This window comes from Lampetra fluviatilis, chromosome 3 (genome assembly GCF_964198595.1).
Source record: "Lampetra fluviatilis chromosome 3, kcLamFluv1.1, whole genome shotgun sequence".
NCBI lineage: Eukaryota > Metazoa > Chordata > Hyperoartia > Petromyzontiformes > Petromyzontidae > Lampetra > Lampetra fluviatilis.
Genome location: NC_136277.1, coordinates 33796949 through 33811983, shown reverse-complemented (window position 1 = coordinate 33811983; position 15035 = coordinate 33796949). Strand labels below are relative to the sequence as shown.

Below are 15035 nucleotides of genomic sequence, written 5' to 3'. Positions count from 1 at the left end.
CTCTCTCTTGCCACGACCGTCGGTCAGACTGCTTGGTCACGTGGGTCGGGCTGAGTGGTGGCAGCGATAGAGAAGAGACGACACGGCCAGCCTGCTAGAGCGAGCGGTGCTGGGGTCACGGGGACGTGGTGGTTGTGGTGGTGGGGAGGTGGGGAGGGAGGGAGCTCTCACAGGTGTCGCTGGCCTTGAGGAGGGGGTCGGTCTGGCGGAAGTACTGGGGATTCTCGATGACGGGAATCCGCGTCATGCCGATCACCACCGCGTCCGACGCCCCGTCCAGGGAGAGCGAGCGCGACATCACGGCCTGGCGCGCGCAGACACAGACAAAAGGCAAAGATCCCCCGTATAGCCTTCAAGTGACTGTTGGGGCAAGTGCTGTTCGCGAGCACCTATTGAAGGCCGACACGGCACACGAAGGGGCGGTTGGCCAGCACCACGCCCGGCCGCCTTTGTCTCCGCAGTGGCGATGTTTACACACCGCACCAGGTACTCATTTGAGGCTGAGTCGACCTAGGGAAGGCCCAGGACCGGTTCAGATAATCGTCACTGGTGTTGGCCGTGAGCGGAAATCGAACTCGGGTCACCGGGTTCATAGAGCAGCGCGCTAATCGCAACGCCACCGCTCCCCACACACACAGACATACCCACACACACACGTACACACACATACACACGCAGACATACACGCAGACATACACACACACGTACGAGTAGCGTCAACGTGGAGTGGGCCACACCACCATCTCCTCCCGTCCCGCGGTGTGAACATTCACTCCCTTCCGCCCCCCTGCATCACCACCGCCCCCACCTCCTCGAAACAATTAAGACGGCATCTAAAGAGATGCGGTCACACTTGCTCGCTCGCTCCGCGAACCCACATCACATCATGCTGGAATTGGCGACAACTCCGCACGGCCCATCGGAACGGGGCTCTCGTTTCGTATCGACGGCGGCTCCCGGGTGAGGTGGTCAACGGAACTCGTGGCCGGCGGGGCGCGGGGTCACGCTGAGGGGTCAGGAGAGTGCGGCTTGGTAAACGAGGGGTCGCTGTGGTGAGCGTTGAGGTGAGGATGTGGGTGAGAAGGTCGCTGCTGACCGCAGGGTTGTGTGGTTGGGGTTGACAGGCTTGGCGCTTTGGTGGGGCCAGGCCTCGGCCTCTCCAGCACAATCGCTGTGGCCCAGGATGCAGTGTGTTTTTGCCATGGGTCGATATCGGTGTGGCCTGCCTTCCGCGTGGCTGTGACAACAGTTTGGCCATTCGTCAGTGAGGTCACTACTCAATGTGGCCAGGACCTACGGTGTGGTCGTACCTGGTGTGGCGTAGCCTCTGTTCGGTTCAACCCTGGGTGTGATACTTGGATTGGGTATCGCTCAGTGGAGCCGGCGATCGGCAAAGTGAGCCGGTGGTGTGGTGTGGCCGCCGCCCCGTGTGGCCGGGGGGGCGTGACCTCACCTGCGAAGGGGGGTGGGTGGCGGCGTGCGGAGGAGGAGGGTGGTGGAGGGGACTTGCCGAGTCTTCGTCAGAGAGCATCTTACAGCCGCCTGCGTCAGCCACAACAACAGCCACAACAACGTCAACAACAACAACAACCACAGTAGCCACGTCAACAACCACGCCGACGGTCCGTCGAGGCACGGGAAACATTCGCGGATTGCAAATATAATGGAGAGGAAACCGACATTTTATTCTAGAGGTTCAATTCTAAGGGTTTGCCGCTCGTTGTAGAGGTTCGGAATCTGATTGCGGCAGGCAGCCCTGGTGAATACCGCGGTGTATTCACCATAAAGCACGTGCCGTGCCGCTACACAATGAACGTTAAAGATCGCGTGACGTCATTCAAAGGAGGGCAGGCCATTGTGAAAAACAGTCTTGAGACTCGGTGAGGCTTTCCTGGGTGAACAACTTTAAACAAAAAACAGAAAAGCAGAGGTGCTGAATTTAGCTGGACCATCAGCTGCTCGTCGATCAGCCCAGGGCTCTCGGTCAAACTAATTTCTCTTTGCTAGACGTGCGGTTATACCATTACGGACGGCCGTTTCTAACACTTCAAAGATGCGGACACTCGTTTAGTAGAATCATGCAGCGGCTGCTTTGCCTGGGCACACAATGTGTCAACCAATCAGGGCTGTAGCCTTCGGTCAAGAATTACAACGTGGGTGGAGTCGCGTTGCTCTGCGATAATTAAATCAGCTCAGGGGTAAGAGGCCCGGGGCCCGCACAGCTGAGACCCTGGGTTTGAAGCTGGGTCTCAGCGGCCAAAACTCAGACTTGCAAACGATGAGAAGACCCATCATAATCACATAATAATCGTGACAGCCAGAAAAAAAACCCCACAAGTTTCAGCCGCCCGTGATTAACGTCAAGTGTAGCGAGCGAGTTGCTACACAAAGAATGTAACAATCGTAATGCATTTTAACTCCCAAATTATTTGGCAAAGGTCCAGGTCACAGAATAAAATATCGGTTTGACTGCTGCTGCTGCTGCTTCCGATATGATGAACGTTTCTCTGTCACGGGGAGTGCGCGACGGTACATCATCTTCCATGGGCAGATAGCCCATAGGTGTCCACTGCACATTTCGCCATTTGTTTCCACTTTCCTCTCTGTCTTGTGCCAAGTCGTGCCACATCTCTCTGGCAGCAATCTCTCGTGCCGTCGTCCAGTGCACTGGATCGCTCTCGTCTTTTTTCTTCACGGGCCGAAGTATCAGCACCCTTTCGCGCGACGGCGCAGCACCCGCCGCCAATCGATGAAAACGAGGTCCCTTCAAGAGACCTCCAGAAGGTGCTCCATGAAAGCCGCTTCCGCGAGCAGTGCTCCTAACGCGAGGGGGGGGGGGAGTTGTGCCCCCACCCCCCACCGGCTCGCTGCGACAGCCCCCACGGGAACGCTTCACCTCGTGGCGCCGAATCGCGCTGTCGGAATAAAACCGGTTGGAAAGAGGCACGGAAATCAACGAAGCGAGCACTTGGGCTCCGTGAATTCCGTGTTTTAAAAATAAATATTCCATCAGGGCCGGCCGCCACCCTCCCACCCACCCCGAAGCGCTCCGCCGAGCCCCACGCGGCCGTGCAGATGAAGTCGCGCGAGTTGATCCGAGGAGCCGGCGGCTCCGTAACGAGCCCCGGCGGCAGGAATGTGCTGAAGCGGAGGTTATTTATTTGCGCAGATGACATCTCGTGAAAATTTGGGGGGGGGGGGAGAATAGGGGAGCCGGTCGACAGAAACGCAAGACGCTTCTTGGAACAAATCTGCCCCCCCCCTCCCACACCCCACCACCTCCACTCGCTTATCCCTCCGCTCCGTTCAGCTGGAACTCAAAACGAGTCCGGCGCAAGGAAACCGGTTCAGCGGGAAGCCCATCAAGGCCGCCATCGCAAGAGCGAGTGGGGTTGGTAAGGGGGCCACGCTCGCCATGACGCCCGCGTTGATGTTGGCCACGCAACCTGTGCCTGGGTTACATTTTTAAGACCGAGTTGACCTAGGGGACGCCCACAATCGGGTCAGATGTCACTCGCCGCTGCTTGTTAGCTGCGTCCGAGCATTGAATTAAACGTCGCTAAAGTATGTGTACTCTACCCATACAAAGATCCCCCGTGTCGCCTTTACAGACTAATGGGGCAAGTGCTGTTAGCAAGCACCTATAAAAGTCGGCACGGCACATGAGGGGGTGGGTGGCCAACACCACTCAAGGCCGCCTTTGTCTCCCCCGTGCTTAGGCTTACACACCACACCCCGTGTTTATTTGTGAGGCTGAGTCGACTTAGGGGAGGCACAGGATCGGTTCAGATAATCGTCAATGGTGTTGGTGGCCGTGAGCGCCAATCGAACTGGGGTCGCGAACCGCTACAGCACCGCTCCCTCCACGCTCACACAGGGGCACACAGAGACACGCGCGTGCGTGTCTGTGAACCCAGCCACATTTCTCCTTGACTCCAGAACAACCGGACGGAGAAAGGCGGGGGTGACAGGAGGGGTGGGGGGCGGGGGAGGGGTGGGGGGACCTCCAGCCCCAAGCGGGAGACAGAAACTCGTCCAAGCAATAAGGGACCGATGGTCGGGCTAAGTGCAACAACGACAGGACAAGCTTCCCCGACATAAAACAAAAAAAAAATCTCAAATAATTTTAAAAAGAAGGCGAACAAGAGGGGCGACGTTCGCGGTGGTAATCCGGAAGGGGGCCCGCCGAGGCGTGGTGGCGTCCCCACGTGCCATCGATCGCCCCGCGGAGGGCGCGGTGACCTCCTTCGCTTCCCCCTCGCGGCGCACGCTCGCCCCCTTCGATCGCCGCTCGACTCGCTCTCTTCCAGGAGAGCTCCCCCGCCGACAAGCGTCGTCGACGCGTTGGGTCCGCCTGTTTGTCTGTCTCTACCTGGACAAGTTGAATCCATGTCTGGGGCGTGGAGCGACAGCAGCAATGGTAAATATCTTGATTTGAAGCTTTCGTGACTGCAGGAAACCATTATATCTGATTCTTTCGGTAAAATCACCTGATGACGGACGCTTGTGTTGCGACCGAAACGTGTTTATTTTATTATTATTTTTCTATCTACTTGACTTTACCGAAAGAACCAGAGAGAATGGTGAAGATGGTCAAACGCGAATGAAAGTTTAGCAGAGTCGCGTTTGTCGCCACGGAGTCACCCGAGGGAGAAATCCAGCCACAGTCATCAGAGCGTTGGCCCAAACTTGGGAGAAGAATAAAATATAACCAGCGCTAACATTATTGACCCCGTGTCATGCAATCTCGTTGCGCGGTTCCGAACGAAATTCTATTATCGCTCATTCATTGTTCCCCGGAAACAAACGCGCGGTTGGAGGCATGACAGAATCCATCATGCGTCTGCATGATTGTTCATCCTTGTGTTTTTTTTAAATAGCGCCTCATTTGTAAGTTAGACCTGGGCCACCTAAAGTAGCATATCTGACCTCTGAGTCACCCGGAACACGTATTTATCCCAAATGTAATTTTCGTAATGACGACGACATTATCCCGCTGTGTGATGCGGCGGTTAGAGCACAGAACACGCAGTTGGATATGTTGCGAGTTCAAATCCTGGTCGGAGGTCACCTCAGGGCATGATGATCATCACGATCATCACCACCATCTCGCAGTGGTCGATAAAATAACTACTCACTTGTGGAGAGTCAGCCGTAGATATGATCTATAGCCACAATTCAAGACGGGTCCAACTTTCGATTGGTCTCGACGAGACCGCGCCTCTCTCAATGTGACTCGAGACGCGGTGTAAACAGCTTTTTTACCCAACAGCCCCTTTGTCAATAACACTGCGGCCTTAAAGAAGAAGAAAAAACATTTAATGAGGGCGACGTTTCTGGCAATGTCCCTTCTTCAGAGCACGTCGAGAACAAGAGCCACTGGCCGAAAAGTCGCCTGTTGTATATTTTTCCCTTTAATGCCACACACACGCACACGACGGATGTGTGGAGTTGTTGTTGGTGGTGGTGTTCGTGCACCACTGCCAACGCAACGGAAGCAGCAGCAGTACCAGCGTTGCCAAATTAATACGTTTGTGTAAGAGTAAAGATGTTACGCACCGTGAGATCGGAGGGAAGAGGAGGGATTGTTTTTGCCGAAGGTAAAATGTAAAGTGCTAGGAAGGGGGATTGGTCAGGGCTTCATCCCGATTAAAACTCATCAGCGAATGCGGGGTGGTGAGTGTTGGTTCATTTTGAAACTGAGTTGCGTGGTCCTGGCCACAGAAGTGAGTGTGCACGTGGCAGTACCTGTACAGCCCCTTTGTCAATCTACTGCTGGATGAGGGCCTCTCCGCGCCGTGCGGGCGTGGGGGTTATTTGACCATACTTCACCACGCTGGTTGGTGCGGGTAGGTGATGTGCGCAGCGTATTCACGGGGGCATAGGGATAGAGTACAGCAACAGATTTTACTCCACTATCCTCTGCTGCCCACCATGTAGCATACAACACCTGTTATGCCTGGCGGTCACCCATCCGAGTACTGTCCAGGCTCACCCTTCGTTTAACCGCAGAGATCCGGTGAAACACGTGCAGCCGGTCAGCAACCTTCTTGCTGTACTGCCTCCCTTCGAGGCACCTCGGTATCCACCCTGAGAGCGAGTTTCAGGCTCGCGTTGGCGCGCGTGGCAGCTGAGCGAGCGGTGGAGTCGCGCGGTCGATAGCGCGCTCGTGTCGGGTAATTATTGTCGATAATTAGGAGGGCCAGAGCCACTCTCGTTTCCTTGTTACGTTTTTTTCCCCCGCAGCTCTCTCCCTCGATGGCAATTACTCTCCCTCCACTCTCACTCGCTCTCTCTCTCCTCTCTCCTTCCCCCACCCAGTAGAGATTTTCCCATTAAAACGCACGCCGCTAAATGGTTTGAGCCCTTAAATTACTCGTCTCGCCGTTTGAAGCTGCCGGCTGTGGATTTAGCCAACACCTATCGGAGCCATTTATTAACTCGCACGCTCGGGGCTGCAAATTGCACGGAGCCTCTCGGTTCATAAATAATGCACGCGTCTCCTCTCTGCCGAGCGAACGACGGCGAGCGAGCGAACGCCCGAGCCTTCGAGAACGTCTCCCGCGTCGCCGTTCATTTCAGGGAATCGTTCCAACCAGGAAATGAGGAACCTTCCAAGAGGTGGGACCGAGGTTTTCCTTTGTCACTCGACGTTGATCCCAGGTTGCCGGTAAGACTGGAGTAGGTGCGCTTTACTCGTCGTAGGGTACAGTGCAAAGCGAGAGGTTTGGATGCGGCGTGCCGTGGTTTGGAAAGGTTTATTTCTGGACATCCGCGTTTGTTCCACTCTGTGGTGCTTCGTCGTCTTGCGTGTGGCAATGTTCAGGAGCTAAATGCCAATGTCGAGGTCTGGAGCCGTGGCAGTTGTGAGCCGTGGCATTTGGGGCCGTGGCATTTGGGGGCCGTGGCAGTTTGGGACTTTGGCAGTTTGGGACCTTGGCAGTTGGGAGTCGTGGCAATTGGGGGCCATTGTAGTTTGGGATCTTGGCATTTTGGGACTTTGACAGTTAGGGGCCGTGGCAGTTAGGGGCCGTGGCAGTTGTGAGCCGTGACAATTGGGGGCCATTCCAGTTTTGGGCCTAGGCAGTTGGGGGCCGTGGCAGTTGGGGGCTGTGGAGTTGTGGGCCGTGGCAGTTGGGGGCCTTGGCAGTTGGGGGCCATTCCAGTTGGGGGCCGTGGCAGTTGGGGGCCTTGGCAGTTGGGGGCCATTCCAGTTGGGGGCCGTGGCAGTTGGGGGCCGTGGTAGTTGTGGGCCGTGGCAGTTGGGTGCCGTGGCAGTTGAGGGCCGTGGCAGTTGGGGGCCGTGGCAGTTGGGGGCCGTGGCAGTTGGGGGCCGTGGCAGTTGAGGGCCTTGGCAGTTGGGGGGCGTGACAGTTGGGGGCCGTGGCAATTGGGGGCTGTGGAAGTTGGGAGCCGTGGCAGTTGGGAGCCATGGCGCTTCCAACGACAGAGACAGGAGCCACTGCTGCCAACGGTGGGGTTCCAAAGGAGGGACAGTGATGCTGAAATGTCGTATTTTATTGATAGTTGCCATCGAAAATACATTTAATGTTTATTTTTTATTGAAAATATGAATGTTGGGCCATATCTACATATCTTTAAATGATGGGACCCCCTTAAATTATTTGAAGGACCGCCCCCCCCCCCCTCCTTGGGAGATGATGATGATGGTGATGATGATGGTAGAGGACAGCAGTGGTTGGAGAAAGGGGAACACCGACCCCCCGTGAGTGGGAAAAACGCCAGAGAGAGGAAGAAGAAGGCAGTTAATGGCCATGGCAACCCGCAGCCTTGGCAGCGAGTTGCCATGACAATTACTGGTCCTTGCAAATTAATAGCCATGGCAGGCAGTAGCTGTAACGGTTGTAACCTCCGGGATCCTGCATGGAGCTGTAAGACTCGGAGAGACCCATGGACCCTTGAACCCCTGTACTGAGTGTTTGGTTCCGCCTGATGTCTCACACGTGGCAGCCGGGTCATGTATGGAAAGGGGGGGGGGGGTCGGTAGGGTTTGGGGGGCGGTAGAAGGGGTGGGGGGTTGATCCTTGGCAGGGGGAGAGGAGTTGGCCCAGACTCCAGCTGCTTAGGTCACGCGCGCACGTGTTCACGTCGAAAATAAAATAAAACCTCAGAATCTTCAGCCGAGCTAAAGAGCTTTTACCTTTGCTGCCAGTGTATATATTTTTGTTACCCTCTTTTCTTCTTCACGGCCTTTTCATTCGACTCTTTGTTAAATAAAAGCCGCTCTATCGATGAAACTCTCCAATTGATGAGACGGATAGAATTCCTGAAATTAAATTTCCACTTCAGAGCCAAGCCCCCCCTCCCCCCCCCCCCCCCCGTCAGATGTCAGGGCCACGCGCACCAACAATTGTGCCTCCCGTCCGTTCGTCCGTGCGTGCGTCTGTCCATGGGTCCGTCCGTGCGTGCGTCCGTGAATACGAGCGTGCGTATGTCCGAGCGGTCCATCCGTGCGTCCGGCTTCACTCGAAAGAAGAAAAAAAACCCTACCCTATTAATTCGCAGCCACTTTGCCGAAAGCCAATCACTTTGGGCGCGACTTGGCAAATGCAATTAGCCGTTTCATTAGGGATTAAAGTCAGAGCAAATTTAGCGTCACCGGAGCAGAGCGCCGCGTTACACGATGCGGGGGGTGGGGGGGGGGGCGTTCGAAACGGGGGGCCGCGGGGTCGCGTTAATGATCGACCGCTCGCAAATACCTATCGGCTAACGGGCGGCACGGCACGGCACGCGCGCGCCCGGCGTCCCGTCGCCATCCTTCTCGGGAAATTGGTGGTGATTGATTTAACTCGCTCCGCTCTCCATTTAGCCGTCAACCGCATGCCCACCCCCCACCCTCCCTCCCGCGGCCCACAGCTGCCTCCACACCCTCGGCCCGTCGGCCACAACTGCCGCCGTCTTCCCCCCACGCCGCCCGCTTGGCAAAGAACCCCCCGGCCTGTCCACAACCAGTCGCCTCCACGCGCGACTCCACGACGGCTGCAGGTTTGTTGAGCGACGTGTCGTGTTCATTTTCCTCTCGAGTTTTTCAATGACCGTGATTATTTACCTCCGGAATAACATCCCCATTGTGCCGCTGTCGGGAGTCACGTCGCGACGCCAAAGAGGAGACGTCCGGCCACTGATTGCGAGTCCGGAACTTGCCACCACCACCGCCGCTACCACCACCACCAACGCTACCACCACCATCACCACCACTGCCGCCATCATTGAGCAATTTGCCGAGTTGTGTAAATATGCACGAGTAAAGGAAATGTTCGCCGCATGCCAATCACGGGGCACAAAGGCTTTAGAAACTCTCCAGCCCTCCCAGCCGCAATGTGCCAGGAAAAAGGTGAAAAGCCTCAACTGAATTTGATGATGGTGACCAGGCTGAGACCATCAACTAACGACGCACGCAGCTGCTTTCTATCACAGGTGGCGGAAGCCTGGAATGGAACCTAGGCTCTCAGCCACGCTGGCTCGCCGTCTCTGACACTTGCGAGAAAAACGACGCTGCTCTTCGACCTGCCGATTGCCGTCGAGAACCAACTTGGCCCGGGTCTCGCTCGCGAGAGACGCTGCTTTAGTCGAAGATTGTCCCACCACCCCCCCCCCCCCCCCCCCGGCGCTGAACCGAGGTCCCCCGGCCCTAAATGGAGGCCACAGCGCGATCCGTCGGTTCATCGAGCGATCGGCTAAATCTGGGAGCGCCTCCCCGCACTGTCTCCCGGCCAGCGGCAGGGTTACGGGTTGGGGGTCAGGGGTCAGGGTTACTGTTAGGGCTAGGGTTTGCATTTAGATTAGGGTCACGGTTGTATGTATGTATGTACGTATGTTGAACTTATTTCGCACCGTGCGTAGCCAACCGTGCTAATTGGAGGTGCGGGGGAAGGACAACAAACTGAACACAAAAAACTGTTCTAAAGAATGTTCTGAAAACTGCTTTTTGAGTTCGGGTTAATGGTTAGGGTTAGCATTAGAAGTTAAAGCTAGCGGATGGGCTACAGCGTGGGTGCGCATTTTGCTGAGGGTTAAAACAAGCATTCGGGTTAGAGTAAGAGGTTAGGGAATGGGTTAGAGAGCTAGGGATGGGGCTAGAGCTCGGGGTTCGGGTCGGAGTTAGCACTATGGGCAGCATTAGCGCCAAGGTTAGGGCCCACGGGAGATTGTCTGCCCCCCGTCTGCTGCTGGAGGATGCTCTGGACCCCACCCCGCACGGCTGGACCCCACCACAGCCATGAAATCTCCATTAGAGACACTCTGCGCTGATGTCCGTCGGTCGGTTTAAAGGGCCAGCCAACCACTGCCCAAACGCACGCTGACGGCTCGTATCTTGTAGCTACGCACCGAACCCTGAGAGTCACGATTGCTCACAACTAAGCCGTCAAACGTCAAAAAGTAAAACTTTTGTGCGAATATCATTGCTGCTGCCCTCCCTTCAAAACGTGTTTTTTTTAATCCTAAAGAAAGAGTGTCTCCCTACTGAAACGAGCGTGGGACGGCACTCCCCTCTAATGGCCAACCCTGAGCCAAGAGTGGAAACTCCACATTCCCATGGCAGGAGACACTTTTCAACACAGAACAGCCACCGGTTGATGTCCCACGAATCGGTACCTTATCTTAGCGATGCCATAGAATTGATGATGATTATGAAATCAGCTCATATTCCCCGAACGTGTCATACTAACGTGTCACATTACCCGGTCCAACGACGGACGCCACTCGAACCGGAGCCGAGACTAAAAGACGAACGAACGTAACGAACCGCCCCGTGTGGAGGTCATTGGCGACCTTCGCTCGCAATTCGCGGGCGGGCGGGCGCGCCAGAACCGCTCGTTCATTTACGCGCCTCTAATGGCTCGAGTATATCGCTGAGTCGTTTCGGTGACGGCGCTTAATTGCCCCGTCACCGCGAGAACGATCCCCACCCCCGGCGCAAGCGGCTGCCAACGGAGGGACCGAAATTGGCGCAGCGATGGATTTTGCCCCCCCCCACTCCTCGATCCAGGAGAGAGAGAAAATTGTTTGGCCCCGGATCAAAACAATTCAAAAAGTCTTTAGCTCGCTGCGCCCGATACGCCGGGTGGCGGTGCGCAACGTCCATCATCTTTCGCCTCGCTCCCCCGCTCGCTCGCTCTCTTCCGTCAGAAAGAAAAAACACACAGATTTATTTTAAGTAAATGCTTTGTGATAGACGCGCGTCAGTGTTTTGGTAACTAAAGCGGAATTGATTTATTTATTTGTAAGAGAATTATTATTTATTTTGGCCGCCAGAGCCGGCGTTCGAGGAGTCGCACGCGACACGCAGCGCGGAGCGGAACTGCCGGCGTGGGGTGGAGCCGCGCCGGGCTCCGATTTCCACCCCCCACTCAGCCGCCCCCCACTCAGCCATCCCTCTACTCAGGCCCCCCACCCAGTCACCCCCCACTCAGCCGCCCCCCCACTCAGCCGCCCCCCCACTCAGCCATCCCCCTACTCAGTCGCCCCCCCCACTCAGCCCCCCCACTCAGCCACCCCCCCACTCAGCCGCCCCCCACTCAGCCCCCCCCACTCAGCCCCCCCCCCACTCAGACCCCCCCACCCAGCCACCCCCCCCACTCAGTCGCCCCCCCACTCAGCCCCCCCCACTCAGCCCCCCCTCACTCAGTCGCTCCCCCCCCACTCAGTCGCCCCCCCACTCAGCCCCCCCCCCACTCAGCCGCCCCTCAACTCAGCTGCCCCCCCACTCAGTCGCCCCCCCCCCACTCAGCCCCCCCTCACTCAGCCACCCCCCCCCCCTCCTGACGGATTCCCCCAGTGTGCTAACTGGCGGGCAGTTTTGATGAAGCGAGTGCCACTTTGCACAAAGTCAACAGTGGGAATCCTGATGCTTGGACTGCTCCCTGTCATAGGAATGTGGACTTTCCACCAATGGCTCAGGACCGCTGGCGTCCGTCCCCTTTGTTGGGTTGAGCAGGGAGGTGTGCAATTTGACTGGTTTCGTGAAATAACGATGCGACCCTTAGTTCCCTCACAAACAACAAGGTGATCTCCCCTACAACCAGATACAACAAAACAACCAATATCACAAATTAATAAATAAATAATTAAACATACATTCTACGATCCCGCGCTGTACAACAACGTGGAGTCTGAAATAGAAACTGCTGCAACGCACAAAGGAATAACTGCAGCCAACAAAAAATAACTGCCTCAGATACAGCGATCACCATCACCACCACCACAACCACAACAACAACAGCAACAGGCGCATCGGGCATTCTCACAACGAGCAAGCGGTAATGACGGACGACAAACATCATCATCATCATCGACGTCCACAGCAGAAATTACGACTCAACTTGGCTCCCGCCAAGCTCGCGTTTCATCGCCATCAGCGGAAACTCAAGAGGCATTATGGGAATATTATCCATAATTAATTTAATCCGGTCCCGTGCGTCTTTACTTTAGACGAGAGCCGCTGCTGACGCTGATGCGGGCTCCCGGGCTGGGTAATTTGGGCTTCAGGAGGGCGCCTTAAAGAGCTTTGCTTGCGGTGTGCGAAACGAAAGACTCGCGCGTTCACTCGCGCCTCCCCCAACGCACTCGCTCCGTCGCTGCTCCCCCAACGCACTCGCTCCCTCGCGTCTCCCCCAACGCACTCGCTCCCTCGCTCTCTCGCGTCTCCCCCAAAGCACTCGCTCCCTCGCTGCTCCCCCAACGCACTCGCTCCCTCGCGTCTCCCCCAACGCAGTCGCTCCCTCGCTCCCTCGCGTCTCCCCCAACGCACTCGCTCCCTCGCTCTCTCGCGTCTCCCCCAACGCACTCGCTCCCTCGCTGCTCCCCCAACGCACTCGCTCCCTCGCTGCTCCCCCAACGCACTCGCTCCCTTCACTCCCTCGCTGCTCCCCCAACGCACTCGCTCCCTCGCTGCTCCCCCAACGCAGTCGCTCCCTCGCTCCTTCGCGTCTCCCCCAACGCACTCGCGTCTCCCCCAACGCACTCGCTCCCTCGCTCTCTCGCGTCTCCCCCAACGCACTCGCTCCCTCGCTGCTCCCCCAACGCACTCGCTCCCTCGCGTCTCCCCCAACGCAGTCGCTCCCTCGCTCCCTCGCGTCTCCCCCAACGCACTCGCTCCCTCGCTCTCTCGCGTCTCCCCCAACGCACTCGCTCCCTCGCTGCTCCCCCAACGCACTCGCTCCCTCGCTGCTCCCCCAACGCACTCGCTCCCTTCACTCCCTCGCTGCTCCCCCAACGCACTCGCTCCCTCGCTGCTCCCCCAACGCAGTCGCTCCCTCGCTCCTTCGCGTCTCCCCCAACGCACTCGCTCCCTCGCTGCTCCCCCAACGCACTCGCTCCCTCGCTGCTCCCCCCAACGCACTCGCTCCCTCGCTCCTTCGCGTCTCCCCCAACGCACTCGCTCCCTCGCTGCTCCCCCAACGCACTCGCTCCCTCGCTGCTCCCCCAACGCACTCGCTCCCTCGCTGCTCCCCCAACGCACTCGCTCCCTCGCTCCCTCGCTGCTCCCCCAACGCACTCGCTCTCTCGCTGGCCCGCTTCTCCCTCCGCAACCCAAGCGACGGCAATCCCACCGGGGGGGGGGGGGGGGGGAGCCGCCACTCATTCCCGAGCCGCCGCTGCGCCAGCATTCGACGAAACCCGGCGGGGGGGGAAGGGGGGAAGCCAAACGGAACGAGCGCAGAGTTTGGTGGTCCGCATTGGGGGAGGCCGCCACGGAGGTGGTCTAACGGCGGAGAGCGCCGGTTCGACTCCGTCTCCCGGTCGTGGCAGCCGAAACACGGGCGCGTGTTTGGTCACTCCCTACAACCACCTCCACCACCCTCACCCCACTCCCCACCAACGCCTCCGTCTACCCAGCCGCGTTAAAGGAGTAGGTCAGTTGGCCGGTCGGCAGGTGTGTGGGGTAAAGTGCGCGTAACTTCTATCTCTTGCAAGACGTACAGCGTTGAAGGATAGAAGGCCAAATACGCTGGAGAACGACTCTCCAGAGTTCTGTTAAGTTGGAAGGGCCTTCCGCCAGCAGCGAGGTGGGCGAGACATTGCAGCGTCGCGCCTCCACCTCTGGTTAAGTGGGCGAAGGTTTTCCGATGGACCACTTGGGGCATAATCACGGAGAGCCATTTCCCGGGTCGCTAACGCTGCGGTTGCTGCGTTAGGGACGTACGGGATGAGAATGGATTTTATTCATTTGATGGATAGCGCCGCTGGGTTTTATGTATTTTTTTTCCTTTCTTCACGGTGATATTTTGATTAAGGGGAAATGCCGCTCAGACCGAATATTAATTCCTGGGAGACGTTTGGGGAGTTTGGCCCTTCTTAAACTGTCAGCGGCTGCTCGATCGCTCGAGGGGTTCCGAGTCGCGGGAGATTAATTTTGACATTCGGTCCGGACTAATGACACCGCGCCACGGACGGCAGGGTGAGCGGGCGTCCCTGAGAGACCACGGGAAATCTCGCTTGACATCAGCGGTGCCAACCATTCTGCCACTCGGCTAAACCGGATATCACGACCGACAAATCACACACCACACCGCTGGAAGAGAGACAGTTAAACTAAACTAACATTCTTTTCTATTGTTCCAGGTAAGGCCCACTGAGCTATGTAGCTTTTTTTCAGAAGCGACCTGGCTATCACAAATGATAGCTCAACGAAGTGGCTTATCGCATGGACATTTATAGCAGCCAAATACTCTAAACGCGTGTTTCTAAATGTGGAGGGATAAAAAACCGGAGGACCCAGAGAAAAATCCACACGACCACGGGGAGAAAGAGACATGCAAACTCAAAATATACAGGCGTCATGGTCGGGATCGAACCCACGACCTCCTGTATACCAGACGAGGTAGTTAACATCTCACCACTACGGCACCACCAACTCGCCCTCCCCGGCTCCAGAGAGTCGGAGAATCGTGACAATTCGCTGAGCGCGGAGCGGCCAGGCCGACCGATGATCCAGCGCTCACGAATTCACTCTGGTCACTCGCTCACTCGTCGGCAATCAAGCGCCTCCATATCACTCTTCTATCGCTACT

The 15035-nt window shown here is 57.0% G+C and overlaps 1 protein-coding gene across 1 annotated transcript in view; it reads right to left on the bottom strand.

Annotated features, from left to right (window-relative positions):
- Positions 1-15035, bottom strand: part of LOC144931044 (BDNF/NT-3 growth factors receptor-like) — a 42302-nt gene that overhangs the window by 10917 nt on the left and 16350 nt on the right. The window contains exons 12-13 of the mRNA XM_078854938.1: positions 1454-1542; positions 172-304 (exon numbers count right to left, since the gene is read on the bottom strand). Of these exons, the coding sequence (XP_078711064.1) occupies positions 172-304; positions 1454-1542 (222 nt within the window). The remainder of the gene's footprint in view (positions 1-171; positions 305-1453; positions 1543-15035) is intronic.